The sequence below is a fragment of the Bos indicus x Bos taurus genome, chromosome X (assembly GCF_003369695.1).
Source record: "Bos indicus x Bos taurus breed Angus x Brahman F1 hybrid chromosome X, Bos_hybrid_MaternalHap_v2.0, whole genome shotgun sequence".
NCBI lineage: Eukaryota > Metazoa > Chordata > Mammalia > Artiodactyla > Bovidae > Bos > Bos indicus x Bos taurus.
Genome location: NC_040105.1, coordinates 1,118,048 through 1,144,142, shown reverse-complemented (window position 1 = coordinate 1,144,142; position 26,095 = coordinate 1,118,048). Strand labels below are relative to the sequence as shown.

Below are 26,095 nucleotides of genomic sequence, written 5' to 3'. Positions count from 1 at the left end.
GGAAACCAAAATTGAAAGAGACACATGTATCCCATTGTTCGTTGGAGCACTATTTACGGTAGCTAGAACATGGACGCGACCTAGATGCCCATCGACAGATGAATGGAGAAAGAAGTTGTGGTACAGATACACAATGGAATATTACTCAGCCATGAAAAGGAATGCCTTTGAGTTCTAATAAGGCGGATGAACCTAGAACCTATTATAGAGAGTGAAGTGAGTCAGAAAGAGAAAGATACATACCGTATTCTAACACATCTGTATGGAATCTAGAAAAATGGTACTGAAGAATCTCTTTGCAGGGCAACAGTGGAGAAACAGACAGAGAATAGACTTATGGGCATGGGGAGAGGGGAGGAGATGGTGAGATGTATGGGGATAGTAACATGGAAACTTCTATCACCATATGTCAAATAGAGAGGCTAGTGGAATTTGCTGTATGTCTTGGGAAACTCAAACAGGGGCTCTGTGTCAACCTAGAGGGGTGGGATGGGGAGGGAGATGGGAGGGAGTTTCAAAAGGGAGGGGATATATGTATACCTATGGCTGATTCATGTTGAGGTTTGACAGAACACAGCAAAATTCTGTAAGGCAATTACCCTTCAATAAAAAATAAATTAAAAAAAAAAAGAATATGCCAGAATGACCCCCAGTATCCGCACTCCTGTAACCCCGCCCTCTGGGATATGGGATCCCAGGAAGTGTGGTGAACTGGAGCCCGCGTTGTGAATCCGAGATGTCTCCCAGGGAAGGAAATTACGCACTAATTGAAGGAAGACCGAGATGCCCTGAATTCACAAAAATGCAATCCCACCCTGTAATTTAGTTTTGAAGGGAAGAAAATGAGGTGCTTTGCTGCTGGCAAACCATTTCCAGCATCCTGATTAGAGCTGGCGTGTTTGACGAAAATGGTTCTCGCCGTCCCGTCATTCAAAAGTAGGAATCCCAGCTTGTCTCTGTAGTTCAGGAACCGTCCCCTGATCTGCTCAGGAGTGAGCCCGGGACGCTACCAAGAAGACAGGGTGGAATGTGTGGTGTATCCCCAAGGCCACCTCCTCCTTTGGGAAAGCTTCCCGTAGGGCTCAGATGATAAAGGATCTGCCTGCCAGTGCAGGAGATGTGGGTTCCATCCCTGGGTCGGGAAGATCCCCTGGAGGGGGGCATGGCAACCCACTCCAGTCTTCTTGCCTGGAGAATCCCATGGACAAAAGTGCCTGGTGGGTTACAGTCCAAGGGTTCACAAAGAATTGGACACGATCTAGCGACTGATATCTCCAGATCCCTGTTGAGATTTGGGCAGTTTTTGTCCCTCATTGAGAATTCAATAAAAATGGAAACATCTTTTAAAGTCCTTGATAAATCACAGATTAGGGTCTTTGTAAGACCTTTGTTAACGCTAGCAGACTCTGCAACGCATACATGTCTTCAGCTGTCGTAATCATCTCTGTTAGTGTCTCTAGCGGTCTTCTGAAAAGTTCTCTTAAAATGTGTATGAAAAGGGTCTCTTCTAAGTCATGCATTTGCGCCAACTGAAAATAGATTTTCTTCTAGCATGTGGAACTCGGCAGGGAGGGGTTTTAATCACTGGTCTTGTCGTTATAATCACCAAATCCATCCCCAGATTTCAGCTCCATCCTTCTCATAGACAAGCCAAGGAGCCCGGTATTACTGACTATAGATATTTCTTGTTTAAAATTTATTTTTAATTGGAGTATAATGGCTCTGCACTGTGTGCTAAGTTGCTAACTCATGTGCGACCGCATGGACCACAGGCCTCCCTGTCCATCACCAACTCCCGGAGTTTACTCAGACTCATGTCTATTGAGTCAGTGATGCCATCCAGCCATCTCATCCTCTGTCGTCCCCTTCTCCTCCTGCCCCCAATCCCTCCCAGCATCAGGGCCTTATGCAGTGAGTCAGCTCTTTGCATCAGGTGGAATTGGAGCTTCCGCATCAGTCCTTCCAGTGAATATTCAGGACTGATTTCCTTTAGGATGGACTGGTTTGATCTCCTCGCAATCCAAGGGACTCTCAAGAGTCTTCTCCAACACCACAGTCCAAAGACCATGGGAGAGTCTAATATATAACACTTAATGGATGTCATGAGTATACACTCAGACTGCAGAGTTATATGAGGGGAAAAGACCCTGTTTCTTCAACAGACACATTGTAAGATGGAAATAAAGAGATGGAGTAGTGTTGAGTGCTCGGTCGTGTCCGATCCCTTTCAACCCGCTGGACTGTAGCCCCCAGGCTCCTCTGTCCATGGGATTCTCCAGACAAGAATACAGGAGTGGGTTGCCATGCCCTCCTCCAGGGGATCTTCCTCACCTAGGGATCGAACCCAGCTCTCCAGCATTTCAGGCAGAGTCTTTAAAGCTTTTTTCTTTTATACACAGTGATTGATTCCTCTTAATCCTCTAGTGAGGCTGAGTTTTTTTGGTTGGCCTGGGAGTCCCAGGGAGTTTGAGCCACATGTCTCGTTACAGTTTCTGGGAAACAAACGCTGACCCATTTTTATTTCCTGATTCTTGAAGTTATCTGACGCTATCTCTTGCTCTCCTGCCTGCATGATCCGTCACCTGGATCTTCAAGTATTTGCAGAACCGCTTGCGATTCAAGACTCTTGTTGATGTCGCTTCTCTATTGACTGAAACCTAATAGCAGGGAAGCGGCGTCTTGTCCGTATTTGATTTTCCCTTTGTGAGATGGCCTGCCGTCTGCTCCACGGATGCTTGGAGAACTCAGTCTCTTTTTAATGCACAATCGGTTCACCAGGATGTGGTTGCTAGACGTATGGGCCTTTAAAAATAATGTTTCCAGTCTGTAGTAGCTCTTTTTGTTGCATATTTGAGTCAGTATCACAGGACTTTTTCTTTTACACTGAATCCTTCCCTAGTTTTCCATTCTTCTATTCTGCGGTTCATTTCCTTGGGGTTGCTCATTATCTTAACGTTTTAACCATTTGTTGAAAACTGAAGTATACTTAACCAATGGGGCTTCCCTGTGGCTCAGTTGGTAACGAATCTGCCTGCCAACGTAGGAGACATGGGTTCGATCCCTGGGTTGGAAAGATCCCCTGGAGAAGGAAATAGCAACCCACTCCAGTATTCGTGCCTGGAGAATCCCGTGGACGGAGGAGCCTGGTGAGCTACAGTCCTCATGGTCTCAAAGAGTCAGACGCGACTGAGCAACTTTCAGTATCATTGTCTTAGAGTCACCTTATGAGTTTGTGACTTAGTCACTCATTCGTGTCCGAGTGTTTGAGACCCTGTGGACTGTAGCCCATCAGGCTCCTCTGTCCATGGGATTCTCCAGGCCAGAATACTGCAGTGGGTTGCCATGCCCTCCTCCAGGGGATCTTCACAGACCCTCGGATCGAACCCGGGTCTCCTGCATTGCAGGTGGATTCTTTACTGTCTGAGCCACCACGGAAGCAAGAAGTGAAAGTCGCTCAGTCGTGTCTGACTCTTTGTGACCCCATGGATTATACAGTCCATGGAATTCTCCAGGCCAGAATACTGGACTGTGTGGCCTGGAGTGGGTAGATCTTCTCCAGGGGATCTTCCTGACCCTGGCAAGAACATAAGTAGCTGAATAAATAAATTGTTGTAGACAGGGCTTCCCTGGTGGCTCAGATGGTAAAGAATCTGCCTGCAGTGCAGGAGATCTGGGTTTGATCCTTGGGTTGGGAAGATCCCCTGGAGAAGGGCATGGTGACCCACTCCAGTATTCTTGCATGGAGAATCCCCTTAGCGTGCTATACAGTCCTTGGGGTCACAAAGAGTTGGATACGACTGAGCCACTAAACACAGGGATGGCTTTGGGTGTTGCAGCAAAATGCAGACCGTTTGAGGGTCCGCTGTGGTCTGTGTGACCATGCCACCCACGGAGAAGTCATGATGGCTCCTTTCAGACAGCTGCAGGTTCGTTCTGGCCCAACTCCATGGGACCCATGGTTTTGTCTACGTAAACCATCGCTCACTTTAAAAAATAATTAATTTGGCTTCACGGGTGCTAATTGTATCGTGGAGCATCCTCAGTCTCTGTTTCCAGTACTCTTGCCTGGAAAATCCCATGGATGGAGGAGCCTGGCAGGCTGCCGTCCATGGGGTCGCAATGAGTCGGACACGACTGTGCAACTTCACTTTCACTTTTCACTTTCATGCATTGGAGAAGGAAATGGCAACCCACTCCAGTGTTCTTGCCTGGAGAATCCCAGGGACGGGGGAGGCTAGTGGGCTGCCGTCTATGGGGTCGCACAGAGTCGGACACGACTGAAGCAACTTAGCAGCAGCAGCAGCAACAGCAACCTCTTAGTTGCAGCATTTGGGATCCAGTTTCCTGACCAGGGAGCGAACCCGCACCCCCTCCATGAGGAGCTGGGAGTCTTAGCCTCTGGATCACCAGGGGAGTCCCTCGCCCGTGGCTTATTATTGTCCACTTGCCACTGGGTCTGTCGAGGACCTGGAAGGCCACCGCTGATCGTCAGCATCATTGCACAACCCTCTCCCGGTCCGTGTTGAAAGCTGGAGCTTCATGCCTACGGAATCTTGCGTGGCCATCACCTCCCTGCTTCTGAAGGAGGAGGGAGTCTCCCTGAGCCTAGGGAAACATCACATACGCATTAAACATTCATGAGTGAAAAACAGCAGCCGTTGTCCAGACCTTCATTAGACATTCATGCGGGGGAGTCATGCTGCAGCTTCCAAGTGACGTTAAGGCTTTTCTTTCCAGCTCATTGAATGTCACTGAATGTCACCATCTCCAGCTGAAGGCACGAGGACTCTAGACCCCAGTGCTCGAGCATCTCACAGTCTGTTTTAAATTCTCTTAAAATAGTGCATCTCCTTTGCCGGGGAAACCAGTATGCTGCCTGGGAAACCTAGCTCTCCTTTTTGATTTGCCAAAAAAAAAAATATTAAAAAAATATTAAAAGGAAGATCTCTCTGGTGGTCCAGTGGTTAAGACTCTGTGCTTCCAATGCAGGTGGAATGCGTTCTATTCCCTGTCAGTAAATTAAGATTCCACATGCCCGCCCCCCCCAGCCAAAATAAAGAAATAGAATAAAACTCCTCTCAGAAAGAATACCGCCCTCCCTCCCAGAATTTTTAAAAAATTGTGTTTCTTAAAAAATGTAAAAGTAGATTTTGTGTGGCTCTTATGAGGCTTCCCAGGTTTCACTAGTGGTAAAAAACCCACCTCCAAACGCAGGAGACTTAAGAGACGTGGGTTCAATGCCTGTTCAGTCCCTGGGTCGAACACTCCAGTCTTCTTGCCTGGAGAATCCCAGGGACAGAGGAGCCTGGTGGGCTACAGTCCCTGGGGTCTTGAAGACTGAGACACGACCAAAGCGACTTAGCATGCACGCTTCTTTGCACGTAGTGAATTGAAGATAATTATATCAAATTATCTACAATTAAAAACCTCATCTCTCGGAATCGAACGACACTGCTTGTGCGTGAGCTTGTGTGTGCATAATGAAGGCTTCGTTTAAGAGCGAGGCTACACTTTGCTTTTGTGGGTTTGCATAGAAGGAGCTATGGGGTCTTCACGTCAGGAGGTATGCGTTTTGGTGGGCATGGTTTGCAATGGGACCCTAAGTACCCAATAGCCAGTTAATCTGGGTTTGGTTTTTTAGTTGCTCTGTCATGTCAGACTCTTTGTGACCCCATGGACTGCAGCCCGCCAGACTCCTCTGTCCATGGGATTCTCCAGGCAAGAACACTGGAGTGGGTTGCCATGCCCTCCTCCAGGGCATCTTCCTGACTCAGGGATCAAACCCGGGTCTCCTCGTTTTCAGGCAGAGTCCAGCATTGCAGGTGGCTTCTTTACTGACTGAGCTATGTGGGAAGCCCCAGCCTATTAATCGAATGGAGTTCAATTTAAGTGACTCTATTAATACTGAACGCAGAAGAGTTATGAGGTCAGTAGATATTGTTGGAAACACTTGCCTTTAAAATGATGTATGGCAGCCTTCCAGATGCTAAGAGGTCTGTGGCAATCTGAGTTAATAGAAAACCCTACAAGTCTGCCTGCTAAGTCACTTCAGTCCTGTCTGACTCTTTGTGACCCCCTGGACTGTAGCCCGCCAGGCTCCTCTGTCCATGGGATTCTCCAGGCAAGAAGACTGGAGTGGGTCGCCATGCCCTCCTCCAGGGGATCTTCCCAACACAAGGATTGAACCCGGGTCTCCTACACTGCAGGCAGTTTCTTTACGGTCTGAGCCACCAGGGAAGCCCCTATTGAATAATCTGGCTAGAATTTGAAGGAAAAAACTTGACGTACTTTTGCTACCGTATGAAATTGGGAGTCTGATGATTTGGGGCTGGACTGGGGTGGGCTGGTACCAGGGGGTGGTCATGTCCCAGAAAGGAGAAGCTGGAGGCCAACAGAGTTTTCGATTCATATTCACAGTGCAGCCATCTCTTCTCTGCTCACGTGAGAAGCTCCAAGTGTCCGGCGGGGTCTGTTTACCCGGAATCCTGGCTGGAACAGGGCGGGTTATCTGCCCACACTATGGCCCGAATCAAGGTCTGATTTAGCCAGTTAGAAACCTAATTTTAAAAGCTCTAGGAAAATATCACTGCACACGTTCTGGCCTGTCTCTTCCCGTCCTGACACGTTTCTCCAGAGCAGTTTTTCCTTCGCATCTTGGGTTTCTCATGACTTACTCACTCCCCGGGGCCTCGAGTTAGCTGTTCAGTCCATCCGTCTGTTCTTTTCCTCCCTGTCCTTCTGCAATGCCTGTCTCACCTCTCTGAGGAGCCCCTCGCCCTCCTAGGTAATGAAAACAGGACTTGCACCATGAATGAAGTTGTTCAGTTGTGTCTGACCCTTTGGGGACCCCATGGACTGCAGCATGCCAGGCTTCCATGTCCTCTGCTATGTCCCGGAATTTGCTGAAACCCATGTCCATTGAGTCACAGATGCCATCCAACCATGTCGTCCTCTCCTGCCCCCCTTCTCCTCCCACCTTCAATCTTTCCCAGCATTAGGGGCTTTTCCAGTGAGTCAACTCTTTGCATCAGGTGGCTGTAGCACTGGAGCTTCAGCATCAGTCCTTTCAATGAAAACCCACGACTGGTTTCCTTTAGGATGGACTGCTTGGATCTCCTTGCAGTCCAAGGGACTCTCAAGAGTCTTCTCCAATAGCACAGTTCATAAGCATCAATTCTTCGGCACTCAGCCTTCTTTATAGTCCAACTCTCACATCCATGCATGACTGCTGGAAGAAGCATAGCTTTGACTAGAAGGACCTTTGTTATATGAATGAAGTGGTTACTGGGTATGTAGCATATGTTGGATGTGATGCTGAGAACATTGCATGGCTTATCCATACAACATCCTGATGGTAGATGTGATCCTAAGCTCCATCTCACAGATGAGAAAACCAAGGCTTTCTGAGACGAAGGGGTCCAGCCACCTAGGGTAGAGGCATGGACTGCAAGCCCACTTCTGGCCATCTCTCAAGCCTCTCCTCCCATCTGCTGTGCCCCGCTGGCTCCTCCATCATCAGCTTGACGTCCTTTGGGCTCAGTACTTCTGGTACTCGGGCTTACCTGCTCCGCAGCATGTGGGATCTTCCCGGACCAGGGATGGAACCCTTGTCCCCTGCATTGGCAGGAGGATTCTTATCCGCTGGGCCACCAGGCAAGTCCTTCTTACTGTTTTATGTTCTCTTTTGGTTTTGGCTGCAAGGTGTGTAGGATGTTAACTCCCTGATCACGGGTTGAACCCACACCACCCTGCGTTGGAAGGGAAAGTCCTAAGCACTGGACTGCCAGGGAAGTCCCCCATTGGAGACACTTAGAGCGTCCTGGACTATGTCCCTTCCTCCTTCGTCTAGGTGACATCGAAGCTTTCCTTGTCTCCTTTCTGGTTGACCTCCCAATCAACACTAAAGGGAGCAACATGGTGCCCTCTTCGATGGTTGTATAGACGCTGCCTCTTGCCCTTGGGTTTGCTCTGCCTTTTCTGTCTGTTTTGACTGGGTGAGTCGTTGGCATCAACAAGTGTGTTCTCTCTGTGATGGCAAACTGTGAGCTGATTTTGGTGTGGTCCATAGGTTACTAAGGACATTTAAAAATTTATTTTTATTTGCTTAATTGCAGTTGATTTGCAGTGTTGTGTTAATTTCTGGTGTACAGCAAAGCGATTCAGTCATACACACACACACACACACACACACACACAGTTTTTCATATTCTTTTCCATTATGATTTATCTCAGCTTATTGAATATAGTTCCCTGTTCAGTGCAGTAGTTTTTTGTGTTTATCTATCCTGTATATAATCGTTTGCCTCTGATAACCCCAAACTCCCAATCCCTCCCTCCTCCGCCCGCCACCTCCTTTTCTGGCAACCACAGGTCTGTTCTGTGTGACTGTGAGTCTCTGTTTCATCGATAGGTTCATTTGTATCATAGTTTACATCCCATAATTAAATATCCATGTATAAATTTATCACGTGATATTTATCTACATATAAATTCCACATGTAAATTATAACATGATATTTGTCTTCCTCTGTCGCGTTGACTTTAGCGTGATCATCTCTGGGTCCACCCAGGTAGCCACAAATGGCATGGCTTCATCCCTTTTCGTGGCCGTGTAGTATTCCATCACATATGCGTTACCACGTCTTCTTTATCCATTCCTATCGCCCATTCCTGTGACCAAGGACATTTTTTATGAGGTGAATCTGAAGCATTTGCTTAGTGGGTTATAAGAATGACACCCCAGAACACACACCACACACACACACACACACAAACTAAAAGATGCTTCCTTGGGGTCTAGAATTTGAAGGTCACTAAAGCGGTTAACTGTGAAGAATTGGTGTCACTGCACTCTGTTTCTATAACAAAAGGGCGATGGTGTCAAATGATTTGTCACATTACAGGCTTCTTTTCAGTGATCCCAACAGTAGCCAGGACACTCAAAGCAGGCCAGGTGGAGAATAGTTTTCAGGAGCATCTCTAAGTATTTGTTTAGTCAATATGTCGTGTCCAACTCTTTGCGACCCCGTGGACTGTGGCCCACCAGGCTCCTCTGTCCATGGGATTCTCCAGGCAAGAATACTGGAGTGGGTTGCCATTTCCTTCTCCAGGGGATCTTTCTGATCCAGGGATCGAACCTCAGTCTGCTGCATTGCAGGCAGATTCTTTACCATCTGAGCCAGCAGAGAAGCCAGTAAGAATACTGAAGTGGGTTGCCATGTCCTTCTCCAGGGGATCTTCCCGACCCAGGGATCGAATATGTGTCTCTTGCATTGATAGGCGGATACTTTACCACATAGCCTCCAGGGAAGCTCGAAGTATTGGGTCTGCCAAAAAGTTACTTCACTTACATCTTACGGAAAACCCCAAACGAACTTCTCCACCAACCCAGTGGTTTTCCAAAGGTAGCGGGGTGTGTCTGTGTATCTCCCTGTCCATCCGGGTAACAGATGGTGACCCTGGCAAGCTGAGGGGGGCACCCACATCCGTAATCCCCAGCCAGTGGTCCGAGCTAGACTCCACAAGCATCACTGTCCCCACTGCTGTCTTGCTGGCCGTAGGTTCGTCTTTGAGTCTCAGGTCGGCCTTAGGGCTGCCGACTGGGGGAGCTGGGTAGAAACCATCATGGCGCTTGGGACGAGAGACCCAAAGGCATCATGGGAGCTGGGTGGAAAGCATCATGGCGCTTGGGACGAGAGACCCAAAGGCATCATGGGAGCTGGGTGGAAAGCATCATGGCGCTTGGGACGAGAGACCCAAAGGCATCATGGGAGCTGGGTGGAAAGCATCATGGCGCCTGGGATGAGAGACCCAAAGGCATCATGGGAGCTGGGTGCAAAGCATCATGGCGCTTGGGACGAGAGACCCAAAGGCATCATGGGAGCTGGGTGGAAAGCATCATGGCGCTTGGGACGAGAGACCCAAAGGCATCATGGGAGCTGGGTGGAAAGCATCATGGCGCTTAGGATGAGAGACCCAAATGCATCATGGGAGCTGTGGTCCATCGGTTGTCTGGTGGTGAATTTTCTTCCGGATTCCTCAATGCCTTCACTGTGAGCCCGTGGTCTTCGAAGGAGCTCATTGTCCTGCGGTATCCGAGGTTGCCTGAGGTGGCTCTGAGTGACCCCCACGTGGTACCTGGACCCCAGTGCCTTAGACAATTCCTGCCCTAGATAGGGGGCCCCAAAAATACCAGGCAGCAGCTTCCCAGGTGGCTCAGCAAGTAAAGAATCCGCCTGCCAATGCAGGAGACATGGGTTCGATCCCCGGGTTGGGAAGAACCCCTTGGAGGAGGAAATGGCAACCCACTGCAGTATCCTTGTCTGGAGAATCCCATGGACAGAGGAGCCTGGTGGGCTACAGTCCATGGGGTCACAAGAGTCGGACACGACTAAGCGATTAAAGCTTGCACTTTCACTTTGGCTTTTTAAGCCGTCGTGAACATTTTTTGCACTAGTCTTTTTTTGTAGATGGATGCTGTCATTTCTCTTAAGTAAATGGAATGGAAAAAAATATATATATATATCAGTTCAGTTCTCTTTGCGACCCATGAACCGCAGCACGCCAGGCCTCCCTGTCCATGACCAACTCCTGGAGTTTACCCAAACCCATGTCCATTGAGTCGATCATGCCATCCAACCATCTCATCCTCTGTCGTCCCCTTCTCCTCCTGCCTTCAATCTTTCCCAGCATCAGGGTCTTTTCCAATGAGTCAGCTCTTCATATGTATTTATTTAATTATTTGGCTGCACCGGGTCACAAGGTTTCTACGCGTTTCTTTACCCACGACATGGGAGCTGTTTAGCTGTAGTATGTGCGATGTAGATCTCTGACCAGGTATCGAACTTGGGTCCCCTGCATTGGGAGCTCGGAGTCTTAGCCACAGAACTACCGAGAAATTCCCTGAAAAATGCATCTTGATAGGATTTCTTTGCCCCGAAGCCCTTTCAAACATGATTTCCTGGGGTCGTGACTGCAGGAGACAGGAGGCGATGTTTATTCCAATGTTCTTTTTTTTTTTTTCTTTTTTCCAAGCGTGCACCTGAGCATTGACAGGGCGGATGGATGTGGCGACACTTGCTTACACCATCAGCGGCAGTCCCCGGGAGGCCCTGCGTGGATCGTCGTTAGGTTGAAATTGCAGGCAGGTGCAGAGGCGGGCTCTAAGGAAAAATAGGATGAGTGGAAGGAGCCGTCAGGGACCCGTGGGCACACGGCCAGGTTGCGGGAGAGACCCGAGGCCCTGGGGGGAAAAGGCGGGCAGTGCACCGTCAGCTCTGCCTTGGGTGCGGCACACACGCAGTTACTCAACCCTGCGGCTGGGACCCGTCGTTTAAACACAACGTGGACGGCTGCAGGGTCGCGTCCGCTGAACTCGCCGGGACAGCCTAGAGACCCGGCTTGCTCCCACCCTTGTGTTCGAGGCGTGGCTGCAGCTGGGGAGGAGGGGTGCGAGGTCTGTCCTCCCGTCAGACTGACGGAAGCACTTCTAAAAAGAAGCGGCGTAAGTCTGGCGCTGCCCTGCTGGTCAGCACAGAGCTTCATTTGTGGTTGTTCAGAGTCGCTCAGTTGTGTCCGACTCTTTGGGGACCCCATGGACTGCAGCGCGCCAGGCCTCCCTGTCCATCACCAACTCCCGGAGTTTGCTCAAACTCATGTCCATTGAGTCCACATGCCATCCAACCATCCTCTGTCGCCCCCTTCTCCTCCTGCCCTCAATCTTTCTCAGCATCAAGGTCTTTTCAAATAAGTCAGCTCTTCGCATCAGGAGGCCAAAGTATTGGAGTTTCAGCTTCAGCATCAGTCCTTCCAATGAATATTCAGGACTGATTTCCTTTAGGATGGAGTAGTTGGATCTCCTTGCAGTCCAAGGGAGTCTCAAGAGTCTTCTCCAACACCACAGTTCAGAAGCATCCATTCTTCAGCGCTCAGCTTTCTTTATAGTCCAACTGTCACATCCATACCTGACGACTGGAAAAACCGTACCTTTGACTGCCCAGATAAGTGATGACAAGTCACATTTAGCACCGAGACCTTTCTAGATGCCTTTCTAGAGTGGGTTGCGATTTCCTCCTCTAGGGGATCTTCCCAACCCAGGGATTGAACGATTTCCTCCTCTAGGGGATCTTCCCAACCCAGGGATTGAACCTATGTCTCCTGCATTGCAGGTAGATTCTTTACCACCTGAGCCACCAGGGAAGACTTTTATAAAAGAAGGACTTATTGCAAATTAATTTCTAAAAACTAAGACTTTTTTTTTCCTAAATGAGAGAGCACTTCTGTTCTTTTTCAGATTTTTTTTTTGATGTGATTAAAGAATATTTTTTTGATCTGGACCACTTTTAAAGTTGTTATTGAATTTGTCTCAATATTGCTTCTGTTTTGTGTCTTGATTTTTTTTTTTTTTTTGGCCAGGAGGCAGGTGGGATCTCAACTCCCTGCCCAGGAATTGAACCTCCTACTCCCTGCATTGGCAGGTCCAGTCCTAACCGCTGAACTGCCAGGGGGGTCTCAAGAGAACATTTTTTTTCCAGGGTACTGTGTTATGTTGATTGCATCTGAGAAGAAGAAATGAATAAGGCGACCTCTTTTTCTTTTTTTTTTTTTGGTTTGTTTTGTTGGTCTGGAGTAAGATGGTAGCTCCATCTTCGAGGTGTTTTGCTAGATAAATGCTTGAAATGGAAATTCAAAACAAAGGGTGGTCAGTGCCTCACGGGGCAAGAAATGCACAAATCGGAGAGATCCTGGTGGGGTTTTCTGCCAGCAGAAGGAATCTGCCCGAGGGAGGAACAAGATGGCAGAGGAGTAGCTGCCCGTGGACTACACGTCTCTCCACGGACACATCAGGGATATGCCTTCAGACACACAAGTGCTTGCAGAACCCCAGCTCAGAGCTGACAGCAGTCAGTCCCTGACGCCCGCGGAGGAATCTAGAGACGCACGCAAGACTCCGTAGAACGGAGGAACGGCGGGGCGGGCGGGACAAGAGTGTTAGTGGGACTGGACCTGCCCTCGGCAGCTGGGGGAACCGAAGCAGGGGTCCCACCTCCCACCCCATCAGGACGATCGCCTGCGTCAGAGCAGACGGGATCTGCCCGTTTGCTTGGCCAACTTTCTCGACATCTGTGGTGTGTGTCTTCTGTCCTGCTGTCTTTCTTTATGCTTTTTTTTTTTTTTTTTTAATATTTACTTATTTGGCTGGGCTGGGTCTTCACTGCAGCACGTGCGATCTTTCGTTTCAGTATGCCAACTCTAGTGCGATCTAGTTCCCCAACCAGGGATGGAACCCAGGTCCCCTGCACTGGGAGTGTGGAGTCTTAGCCACAGGACCCCCCGGGAGGTCTTCACTGCTGTTACATTGATGCTGGTGCGACCATAGGTATTCAGTCCCCTCAGGCAAGGAGGCCAGGTTACCCTCTCCAGCCACCATGGGGGTGCACGTCTGCCCTGGATCTTTTGGACTTCGGAGTGACCACCGTTCGTGGCTAATGAGTACATGCCGGAAGGTCCCTGGGCTGGAGGTCTTAGCTCTCCTGGAGTCTAAAGTTGAAGTCCTTCTGGAGTCTCTAGGCCAGTTATGGAGTTCTTTGAATATCCTGATATAAATATATATATATATATATTTGTTATTTCAACGAACGTCCTGAAATGTGTATTTCTTTGCTTTTCAATTCTGGTCAGTTGTATCCGACTCTTTGCGACCCCATGGACTGCAGCACGCCAGGCCTCCCTGTCCATCATCAACTCCCAGAGCTTGCTCAAACTCATGTCCATCGAGTCAGTGACGCCATCCAACCATCTCAGCTCTGTTTTCGCTTTTCAAATACTCATAAGTCTGGAAGTTCCCTGGAGGTCCAGAGGTTAAAACTCCTCGCTCCCAGTGCCGACGGCATGGGTTTGATCCCCACTGGTTGGAGAACTAAACTCTCACGCACTTCAAGGCAAAAAAAAAAAATTCATTACTCTAACAAAATAATCTCTATCTTTTAGTTTTTCAAGTGTTGGTGGTGCTGGTTATCGTTCGAGTCAACAAAGTCGCGTCTAAATCGTGTCTGGCTCTTTGAGTCGCCATGGACTGTAGCCTCACCAGGCTCCTCTATCCGTGGGATTCTCCAGGCTGGGTTGCCATTTCCTCCTCCCTCTTCCCGACCCAGGGATCGAATCCAGGGAACCCCAGGGTATCCTGACTTCCAGGCAGATCCTTTACCATCTGAGCCACCTGGGAAGCTCTGAGTGTTTGTGACTCGGTCGTAAGAAAGGGTTCGGTCTCACTGATGCGCTGTCTTCTTTGTGTCTTAATCTCCGAGGAGAAGAAAGCAGGGCTTCTGTGAGTAAGCACGCTTGGACGACAGGACTGTGTTCCGTGTGGCCCAGCGCAGGAGGCCTTGTTTACTGAACAATGTATGTGTCACCGTATGTCCGGACTTGTCTGTCATCTGTGGGCATGTCTCTGTGATGTTATGCAGAAGGAAACTGTCTCTTAAAAAAACAACCCCCAAAACAGTGAGGGCAAAGAAAGAATTGTGGAAGGCAACTGTCTGCCTATAAAAAAAAAAAATCCACTGTTTGAATATTGTAATTATCCTCCAATTAAAATAATTAATTAAAGGCCTTCCCTAGTGGCTCAGCTGGTAAAGAATCCACCTCAATGCGGGAGACCTGGGTTTGATCCCTGGGTTTGGAAAATGTCCCTGGAGAAGGGAAAGGCTACCCACTTCAGTATTCTGGCCTGGAGAATTCCATGGACTGTGGGGTCGCAAAGAGCCGGAGACTTTTCTTTTTTTTTTAAGTCCGTTTAAAAGCAGAACCGCAGACATCCAGAGAAGATGAAAGCACATTTTTCCATCTTGATGCTGCTTGTTCTTTGGGGAGGTTTAACAGCCTTGATGAACAGGTTCTGCCAAATCCGTAATGTGTTCTTTACGACCGCAGGAGGGAAATGGTGCAGAAAATCACTGTGACATCCCCAGGAAGATGATAGTCATTACCGAGAGGATGCTGAGACCTCGGTCGTGACTGCAGCTTCGGGCTCTGCTCATGGAGGCGGGGGGAGGCGTCCGATGAGGACTGGGGCGCTGGGGGGGCGGGGTTTGGAGCAGGATAAAGCGGGGGCATTCCCTCTTTCCCTCCACGGGACACATACTGGCTGAAGAGACAAGAACTGTGCTCACTTCCTTCAAGAAATGGTCTTGTTGCTTTTCAGTTGCTCAGTCATGCCCAACTCTTTGCGACCCCATGGACTGCAGCATGCCAGGCTTCCCTGTTCATCACCAACTCCCGGAGTTTACTCAAACCCATGTCCATCGAGTCGGTGATGCCATCCAACCATCTCATCCTCTGTCATCCCCTTCTCCTCCTGCCTTCAATCTTTCCCAGCATCAGGGTCTTTTCTGATGAGTCAGTCCTTCACATCAGGTGGCCGAATATTGGAGCTTCAGCTTTAGCATCAGTCCTTCCAATGAATATCCAGGACTGATTTCCTTTAGGATGGACTGGTTGGATCTCCTTGCAGTCCAAGGGACTCTCAAGAGTCTTCTCCAACACCACAGTTCAAAAGCATCAATTCTTCGGTGCTCAGCTTTGTTAATAGTCCAGCTCTCACATCCATACCTGACTACTGGAAAAACCATAGCCTTGACTAGATGGACCTTAGTTACTAAAGTGATGTCTCTGCTTTTCAATATGCTGTCTAGGTTGGTCACAGCTTTCCTTCCAAGGAGCAAGTGTCTCTTAGTATCATGGCTTCAGTCACCATCTGCAGTGATTTTGGAGCCTGGGAAAAGTCTTGAGATACTGCCAGAAGAGAAAATTGCAGGCTAACATCTTTGATGAGTATTGTTATTTTTCAGTCGCTAAGTCGTATCTGACTCTTTGCGACTCCATGGACTGCAGCACACCAATCCTCCCTGTCCTTCACCAACTCCCAGAGCTTGCTCAAACTCATTACGTTGAGTCGGTGATGCCATCTGAATCTTCTGCCTCCTCCTGCCTTCTGTCTTTCCCAGCATCAGGGTCTTTCCCCATCAAACCTATATTTTTGACGAGTATAGATGCAAAAATTCTCAACCAGATACCAGCACACTGAATCCAAGATCACATCAAAAAGATGGTGTACCACTGCTGTGCTGGATTCATGCCAGAGTCACAGAGATGCTTCAACATATGCAAACCAATCAGACTGTCGATTAAAGAAAGTGCAGTCACCTCCTGAAAGCAGAGAGGTGTTTTATTGGGTGGGCATGTTGAGGACTCTGAGCCCGGGAACAGCATCTCGGTAGCTCTGAGAAATCTGCTCCAAGGAGGCGGGAGGGGGAGTCAGGCTGTATACAAGTTTGCAACAAAGGGAGCAGGTGGTCTGAAGAGCAAAGATCAGATATCAGTGAAGGAATTGAGCATTCTACGCAGGGGAGGATGCAAGCCTCTGGGCTCACTGAATTCACTCCTTTACTATGCACCTCGGTTGTCTGGGGTCAAACTCATTTCGTTGTTCACCTTAAGGAGAGATAGATGTCTGATTCTTGCGTCCTCGCAGCCCTCGGCAGTCACTGTCGGGGGAGGGAGCACCTTCTGGATCACAGCTTTGGGAGCCCTCCATGTCTGGAGGCCAGACCTCGCTGCTGATGGCTTTGACATTTCTCGTTTATTGATACGGCTGGAGACATTTTCATTTGACAACATCCACGGAGGAAAAGAGAATCACAGGACCGTTAAAAAAAAAAAAAGTAATTTAATTTTTACTAGTTTATTTGATAAAACAAAAACAAGGTGAATGAACGGACAGAAAACACTGGCACCCTCCTCCGCAATCACCATCATCAAAATGTGAGCGGATGAAAAGAATTCTTCTGTATTAAAAAGAATCCAAGCCCAGGGGGTTCCTGTTCGAAGTAGAACCACAGTAATGACACATTTCCCTCTTCTGTCTCCTGTCTTCTTTCTTCTCTGTCTCCTTTCCTTGCTTCCCTGTCTCCCTTCCTTGCTTCCTTTTTTTTTTTTTTGAAAACAAATATTCTTTACAATAGAATGGACAGACTTCCCTGGCAGTCCAGTTGTTAAGACTCTGTTCTTCCACTGCAGGCGCCCGGGTTTGATCCCTGGTCAGATAACTAAACTTGTGCAAGCCACGCGGCATGGCCAAAATATAAAGTTATATTTAAAAAAAAATGAATGGAACAACAGCATTGTAAATCAAGTAGTACCCCAATAAAATTTTTTTAAAAATAAAAAAAGAACAGTGAGTAACACATGCCTTGGGTGTCTCCTGTCTGTTACTGGAGGGACGAGTGTAGCCGGAGACAAAACGAACCAGAAACCTCCTTGTTCTGTTACTCACTCAGTCGTGTCCGACTGTCTGCGACCCCATGGACTGCAGCCCACCAGGCTCCTCTGTCCATGGGATTCTCCAGGCAAGAGTACCAGAGTGGGTTACCATTTCCTTCTCCAGTTCCTGTTCTTGGGTAATGTAGAAACATGAAAACCTTTTATTGAGTCGGTCCCAACTCCAGTTTTTAGGAGATCCGCGCAAGAACTTTCCAAAAGTGCAGCTGTGGTAGGCCACAGACACTGTTTATGAGGCCACAGAGTTCTACAGCTTTGCTTGATGCCCAAAGCATTTTTTATAAATACTGAGCTATTTAGAGGGCTTCATTCCAGTCTTTTCCCAGGTCGGTTATCACAGCATGTTCAGTAGAGTTTCCTGTGCTATACAATAAGTCCTTGTTGGTTATCTAGTATATTTAATTTAGAGGACCATGTATGTTGTTCACGGGATTCTTGAGTGAAGGCGAGAGGAGAAGGGGACGGCAGAGGATGAGATGGTTGGATGGCATCACCGACTTGATGGACATGAATCTGAGCAAGCTCCAGGAGCTGGTGATGGACAGGGAGGCCTGGCGTCCTGCAGTCCATGGGGTCGCAAAGAGTTGGAGTGAACTGAGTGATTAAACAACAATATTAGTGTGCATCCCAAATGCCTACTTTGTCCCATCTCCACTTTTTCCTTTGGTAACCATAAGTTTGTCTTCTATATCTGTGAGTCTGTCTCTGTTTTGAAAATAAGTTCATTTGTATATTTCGAAAAACCAGATGCCACATATAAGTGATATCATATGGTGTTTGTCTTTCTCTGTCTGTGTGTCTTACTATGATCATCTCTGGGTACATCCATCTTGCTGCAACTGGCATGATTTCATTCTTTTTTATGGCTGTGTAATATTCCACCACTGGCTTCCCAGGTGGCTCAGTGATAAAGAGTCTGCCTCCCCATGCAAGAGATGCAGGTTGGATCCCTGGGTTGAGAAGATCCCCTGGAGTATGAAATGGCAACCCACTCCAGTGTTCTGGCCCGGAGAATCCCATGAATAGAACAGCCTGGCGGGCTACAGTTCATAGGGTCAGAGGTGGCTCCCCACTCCAGCGTTCTTGCCTGGAAAATCCCACGGACGGAGGAGCCTGGTTGGAAGGCTGCAGTCCATGGGGTCGTTAAGAGTCGGGCACGACTGAGCGACTTCCCTTTCCCTTTTCACTTTCATGTATGGGAGAAGGACATGGCAACCCGCTCCAGTGTTCGTGCCTGGAGAATCCCAGGGACGGGGGAGCCTGGTGGGCTGCCGTCTCTGGGGCCGCACAGAGTCGGACACGACTGAAGCGACTCAGCAGCAGCGGCAGCAGCGAGTAGAGAAGAGCAGTACCGCATTTTATTTATGTACCACGTCTTCTTCGCGTACTCATCTGACGACGGGTTGTTTCACGTCTCGGCTATTGTACACAGCGCTGCCATGGACTCTGGGATGCGCGTTTCCTTTTGCGTTTTCTCCGGACAAACACCCAGGAGTGGGATTACAGGGTCATCCGGGTCACTCTATTTTTAGCCTCTTACGGAACCTCCACGCTGTTCTCCGTAGTGGATGCGCCCACGTGTATCCCACCCGCGGCGTAGGCGGCTTCCCTTCTCTCCACCCTCTTCCCGCCTTTGTTTTATGTTACCTTTTTGAGCGTAGCGCTCTGACAGGTGCGAGGTGATACGTCAAGGCAGTTAAATTTGCATTTCTCCCGTGATTCCCTATGCAAGCTCACCGGGGTTGATGGTGGGGCCGTGCTGACTTCATCTGGGTGGTGTCATCCATACACAGTGGGGGGAACACATTAAACCCACGCTAATTAGGGGCTCTGATCATCTGGGCTGGGCGGAAGCTTCTTTTGGCCCTGCCCTGTTGATGGAAGAAGTAAATAAGATCCCCAGGAGAACCATTTACCTCCCGGGAGTAGGAATTGCTTTTGAAGCTCTTTAAACATCACTGTTTCCAAGCATGACTCTGATTGCTTTCTAAGTGGCTGGCTTCTGAGTCAGTCCAATGACACTCTTTTCTCTTTAGTTGCGAAGTGCTTTGGGGACATCTGTTAGGTGCCTTGGGGTCAGTTAGCGTCCGTCGAGAATGTTCTTGTTTTAATTTCATCTTCCAAACACACTTGGGGGTCAGAAACATTTGAATGGTCTGTAATCTGAAAGTTGCACAGATGTTAGCAACTTTTACCAAAGTTTTTTTTACCTGTACTGTTGGCTTTTTGGGTGATGGTGGTTGTTTAATTGGTGAGTCGTGTTTGAGTCTCTGTGACCCCATGGACTGTAGCCCACCGGGCTCCTCTGTCCATGGGATTCTCTAGGCAAGGATACTGGTGTAAGTTGCCATTCTCTCCTCCAGGGGATCGTCCCCACCCAGCGATCGAACCCACATCTCCTGCACTGGCAGACGGATTCGTTACCCCTGAGCCACGTGCAAAGCCCACAGTGGAATACTGTATGTGTGCTCAGTCACTCAGTCATGCCCGACTCTCTGCGACCCCAGTGAACTGTAGCCGTCCAGGCTCCTCTGTCCATGGGATTCTCCAGGCAAGGATACTGGAGTGGGTTGCCATTTTGGTGGTGGTGGTGGTGGTTTTATGCTTGAGGCTCTAGGGCTTGAGCTTTACTGTAACGCTTTCCTGAGATGGCTCTGCGGTGGGGGTGAGGCAGTGGGAGCCTTACAGAAATGAACTTTCCTGGAGGTCGACACGTGTGTCCTGACCATATCGCTCTGCAGCGAGGGGTCTGTGTGATTCTGAGGACCCGGTCGTTGCTTGATAGGGATAAGCTTGAGGCTCAGGTGGGCACAGAGTGACGTTGTAAGAGAGGTTTTCCCAGGTGGCTCATTGGTAAAGAACCTGCCTGCCAATGCAGGAGACTCAGGAGACCCGCGTTCGATCCCTGGGTGGGGAAGATCCCCTGGAGGAGGGCATGGCAGCCCACTCCAGTCTTCTTGCCTGGAGAATCCCATGGACAGAGGAGCCTGGCAGGCTACAGTCCACGGGGTCGCAAAGAGTCAGACACGACTGAGTAACTAACATATTAACTTGGACTTTTCACTGTTCTTTTTATCCCAGTGGAAACGTTTTAATTTGCCTTTTCATTCATGGTTTTCTTTTTTCATCTGTAGTTATTAATGTGAGCTTCCCATTCTGGTGTTTTTTTTTTTTTTTTTTCATTGTCTTCCCCTCTCCCCATTTTTAAAGTCTTTATTGAATTTGTTACAATACTCCTTCTGCTTTATGTTTTCATTTTTTCGGTCGTGAGGCATATGGGATCTTGGCTCCCCAAGCAGGGGTCGAAACTGCACCTCTTGCATTGGAAGGCGAAGTCTTAACGACTGAACAGCAGTGAGATCCTCTGATGCGATTTCTTGGCAGCTTTTTGTATCAGAAACATGCACACGTCATAAGGAGAATCAGTTCAGGCTCCCCTCCACCCGCTGTGTTCTAAGTCAGTCAGTTTAGAGCTGGGGTTGTCTGGTTTTTGAAAGTAGGAAAGGATTTGATAAAATACCGTCTGATGCCCTCCCCTGTTTTTTCTGAGTGTCTTTCCTTCATGAATTTTTTTCCTATTTATCCCATATTTGTTGGCCTGATTAGTCCTAATTTGCTTGATTAGATCGTAACAGTCAGTCCTTTTCCCGATTAAAGTACTCATTTCCTTGAGATGTTCCTATTTTACTTGTAAATCGAGCCTATTATTCATTCGGTTAGAAGTACACACCTATCATTTTAAAATCTTCTTCCTATCATAGACTCGTCCCTGTGTGCTAATTTGTATTCCCAACCTTGTCAGATGTATTATCCACAGTCTTCTCTGGGTCCTTGTTTTTTTTTTTTTTTTAATCTGTCGATTCCTCAGATGCTCAAAGATATACATGGCGTTCTCCCAGAACCATTTCGGTTCTGCCCACCTCTTCCTGCGTTTCTAATGGGTTTTTCCAAAGAGCCTGTGATGTTGCATTGTTAGAAATCTTCTGATGAAGAAATGGCAGCAGAGGATTTCGCTGCTTAACTATAACCATCATGGCTTCAACATTTTTTATTGATCTTTGTTGGGATATAGTTGCTTCACAATGTTCTGTGGGCTTCTGCTGCACAGCAAGGTGTCAGCCGTATGTATACACAGAGCGTCCCTTTTTGGCTTCCCTTCCCATTTAGGTCTTTACGGAGCACTGAGTAGACTTCCCTGAGGTATACAGTTGTGCTTGTTACTTATCTATTTTACACAGAGTATTTCACACAGAGTGCATATGTGTCAATCCGAATCTCGCAAGTTCTTCCCACCTTCTCTCCCCACCTTGGTGTCCACACACGTGTTCTCTACATCTGTGTCATGCCTTCGCGTTGCCTGAACACTGGACCCACAGGTAACGATCTGCATTGTCCCATTGGTATTTTAGCCCTGAACCACTTCCTCCTTGTCTCAAAAGGGCCAGCCCTGCCTGGTGTTTCCTTGTTAGCCTGACACTTTTCAGCCTTTTAACTTTTAATCCCTGCCTTAAAAAACTCCATCATGAGCTTACAGAAGAATCCTCCTGTGTCCTGCCTTCAACGTGGTCTCCCAGTGGGAGGCCACCATCTTGGTTTTGTATCATGACCAGCCCCTTATCATTCAGTCTCACTCTTTCCTGCATCAGGATCAGACCCTTGACTTAACTCTTAAGTCTTTCAAACTCCACCCCCTACCTGTTATCTGAGTTTCTGGCTATATTTCGCTACCCAGACAACTGGTATACCTTCTGTGTTCCAGCCGCCTGCATGACAGATGTTCTCTTTCTTGTCCCCTAGGGGACGGAGGAGCCTGGTGGGCTGCAGTCCATGAGGTGGCTTAGAGTCAGACACGAGTGAGTGACTTCACTTTCACTTTTCACTTTCATGCATCGGAGAAGGAAATGGCAACCTGCTCCAGTGTTCTTGCCTGGAGAATCCCAGAGACAGAGGAGCCTGGTAGGATGCCATCTATGGGGTCGCACAGATTCGGACACGACTGAAGTGACTTAGCAGCAGCAGCAGCAGCATCAGGGGGTGCCCTGAATATTCTCAGAGCACGGCAGCCTTCGTTTCTCTATAATCATGTAGCTAGAAATGAAAGGTTAGGTTAAAGGCACCCCAGATCAAGTGAAAAATGTCAGCTACAGGGCTTCCCTGGTGGTGCAGTGGTTAAGACTCTGAGTGTCCAATGCAGGGCGCTTGGGTTCAGCCCCTGGTGGGGGAGCTAGATGCCCCATGCCCACGACTTAAAGATCCTGTGTGCTGCAAGAAAGACCCACAGTAACCAAATAAATAATTGGAGAAGGAAATGGCAACCCACTCCAGTCTCCTTGCCTGGAGCATCCCATGGACAGAGGAGCCTGGTAGGCTACAGTCCGTGGGGTCGCAAAGAGTCGGACACGACTGAGCGGCTTCACTTTCAACCAAATAAACAAAAAGGCAAAAATATTGTTTAACTGTCACATGTTGTCTCCGCCAAGAGCCCTGCTGCATCAGTTACTCCAGCGCCTCTCACTGTGTCCATCGCTGCGGGTATGCAACCCCTAGCTGCATGTTAGGTGAAGCCCTAACGCCCCTGAGTGCCTTGCCCTCTCAGTGGTCAGTCCTGCTGCCTCTGCTGGATGGAGGCAGGGGTCACACTGTGTAACCTGTCTTCTGTACTGCTCTTCTCAAAGACGGAGCTCTTCAAGCATTCTGCTCTGCGGGGAGCAGTCTGCCCTCCCCAGCAGCAGGACTTGATTTAGGGGCTCCTCTTCCTCACTGGAAAAGACCCCGATGCTGGGAAAGATTGCAGGCGGCAGGAGAAGGGGATGACAGAGGATGAGATGGTTGGATGGCATCACCGACGCGATGGACATGAGTACGAGCAAGCTCCGGGAGACAGTGGAGGACAGGGAGGCCTGGCATGCTGCAGTCCATGGGGTCACAGAAAGTCAGACACAACTGAGCGACTGAATGACAGACCCCCTGTGCCGTATCCCCCACTCCTTCCAGTGATGCTGTTGTAGAGGTGAGAGACGGGGCAGCTCCCAAGTGGATGTGGAAACTGGTGCTGATGACGAGACTGGGCGTAAGGAATTTCCGGGCATTCCTGTGGTTAGGACTTGGCGCATTCACTGCCAGGGCCCTCATTCGATTCCTGGTTGAGGAACTAAGATCTTGCAAGCTGTGCAGCACGGCGATAAAAAATGAAAAGATTCGAACCAGCGGGTAGAAAGCAAGCAAGATGCAGTGACCCGCTCACAGGGCAGTGCTCTCAGCACGAGGCATCAGTGTCGGTGTTGCTTGTCAATTATGTCCCTTCTGGGGCTTCCCACAAGGCGCTCGTGGTAAAGAACCTGCCTGCCAATGCAGCACACTCAGGAGACGCGAATTTGATCCCCGAGTCAGGAAGATCCCCTGGGGGAGGGCATGGCACGCCACTCCAGTACTCTTGCCCGGAGAATCCCATGGACGGAGGAGCCTGGCGGGCCGAAGTCCACGGGGTTGCAGAGAGTTGGACAGGACTGGAAGCTGAGTGTGTGGGTCCACGCATCCTTTTTTTTTTTTTTACCATCGGTTGTAGTTATTAGCAATCGTGTGGGTTTTCCTCTTTTTTTTTTTTTTTTTTTAACATTCTTGGGAGTGTTTCAGGGGGAAATTAGAACAGCGTGTTGGGAATTCCTGTGCAGATGGCACCGACTTCTAGAGCAGAAATTCCCAACTCCCTGCGGCAAAGCTCCGTCTTCCCCAATCTGCCACAGCCTGCTGCCATGGAGAACAGAATCAAAAGAGCAAAAAAAAAAAAAAAAAAAAAACCAAAAAATGCATTTAAAAAACATGCAAGGGACTGCTTTACAAGGCAAGGGGTATGGGTTTCATCCCTGATTGGGGAGGTAAGATCCCACATACCTCTTGGCCAAAAAGCCAAAGCATAAACCAGAAACAGTATTGTAACAAGGTCATAAAGACTTTAAAAGATGGCCCACATTTTAAAAAAATGTTAAAAAAGGAAACATGCAAAAGATAAGTGCCTAATGTTGCTTTTTTTTTTTTTAAACCCCTGGGCTCAGCCGACATACAGCAACTATTGATTTTTATTTGTTTTTTAAATTTCTAAATGCATACAGTAAAGAGTCTGCCTGCAGTGCAGGAGATGGGTCCTGCTCTTTGCAACCCCATGGACTGTAGCTCACCAGGCTTCCTCTGTCCATGGGATTCTCCAGGCAAGAGTACTGGAGTGGGTTGCCATGCCCTTTTCCAGGGGGTCTTCTGGACTCAGGGATCGAACCGGGGTCTCCTGGAGCCTCCCCATGGAGAGAGGAAGCCTGGTGAGCTACAGTCCACGGGGTCGCATAGAGCAGGACAGGACTGAGCGGCTAACACTTCAACTTTTCAAATGCATCCTCACCTTCCCAGGGTGTCCGGCGGAGGGGTCACCCACGATTCGCAGGACGATGACCGTGCTGAGTAACTGATCCTGGACTACGCCCACCCCTTACGCAGGCTCCCTTTGTTATTTTTTTTAGGGAAAGCATTGAAAACACGCACTCCCTTGTTCTCAGGGGCTGGGTGACGTGGCACACACAGCTTCCTCTGTCTGTACTCCAGAGTATCCTAACATGTCCCTCCCGAGTGAACGCTGATGGACTGTATCGTGTGTGGTGCATTGAAAGCTGACCTCGCTTCTTTGTCTTCCTCCAGTGGAGTTTCTGTATTGCGACCTGGCGTCCATGAGGTCTATCCGGGAGTTCGTCCAGACGTTCAAAATGAAGAAACTGCCCCTCCACGTCCTGGTGAATAACGGTGAGTGATGATGCAAGGCTGTTCTTCGCGTGTGCACCTCTGTGTCTTCCCTGCAAATAGATTCATTGGTACTGTTTTTATAGAGCCCATATATATGTGTTCATATATGATGTTTATTTCACTCCTTCAGACTTCCTTTACTCTGTGTAACAGACTCTAGGTTCGTCCACATCCCTACAGCTGAGTCAGTTTCATTCCTTTTCGTGACTGAGTGATATGTCCCCAATTCTTCACTCTGAATAAGAGGCTGATGATCGAGAGGGTGGAATGGCGTGGGGTGGGGGGAGGCTCAGGAGGGCTGAATGTATATTTATGGCTGATTCACAGTGTTTACAGAAAAAAAGCAGCATCGTAAAGTAATTTTCCTCCAAGTAAACAATAAATGTTTTTGCCAACAAAGGTCCGTCTACTCGAAGCTATGGTTTTTCCAGTGGTCATGTATGGATGTGAGAGTTGGACTGTAAAGAAAGCTGAGCTCAGGAGAATTGATGTTTTTGAACTGTGGTGTTAGAGAAGACTCTTGAGAGCCCCTTGGACTGCAAGGAGATCCAACCAGTCCATCCTAAAGGAAATCAGTCCTGAATATTCATTGGAAGGACGGATGCTGAAGCTGAAGCTCCAATGCTTTGGCCACCTGATGGGAAGAGCTGACTCATTGGAAAAGACCCTGATGCTGGGAGAGATTGAAGGTGGGAGGACAAGGGGGCGACAGAGGATGAGATGGTTGGATGGCATCACCGACTCGATGGACGTGAGTTTGAGCAAGCTCCAGGAGTTGGTGACGGACAGGGAAGCCTGGTGTGCAGAAGTCCATGGGGTCACAAAGAGTCAGGAACGACTGAGCAACTGAACTGAACTGAAACAGTAAATTGGAAAAATGATGGTGAGGTCTGGTGAACTCCAGAGGTTAATTCGGGCACAGACAGGAGCTCTGGCAGTGCTTGGGGAAAGCGGGATTACCATGGAGATATAG

The 26,095-nt window shown here is 48.6% G+C and overlaps 1 protein-coding gene across 6 annotated transcripts in view; it reads left to right on the top strand.

Annotated features, from left to right (window-relative positions):
* The window catches only part of DHRSX (dehydrogenase/reductase X-linked), a 223,314-nt gene that overhangs the window by 80,386 nt on the left and 116,833 nt on the right, over positions 1 to 26,095 (top strand). For all 6 annotated transcript variants that reach the window (XR_003509863.1, XR_003509864.1, XM_027535274.1 and 3 more), the window contains exon 4: positions 25,021 to 25,122. Coding sequence is in view for 4 of the 6 variants with exons in the window: in XM_027535274.1 (XP_027391075.1) it covers positions 25,021 to 25,122 (102 nt within the window). In the remaining 2 variants the exon portion in view is untranslated. The remainder of the gene's footprint in view (positions 1 to 25,020; positions 25,123 to 26,095) is intronic.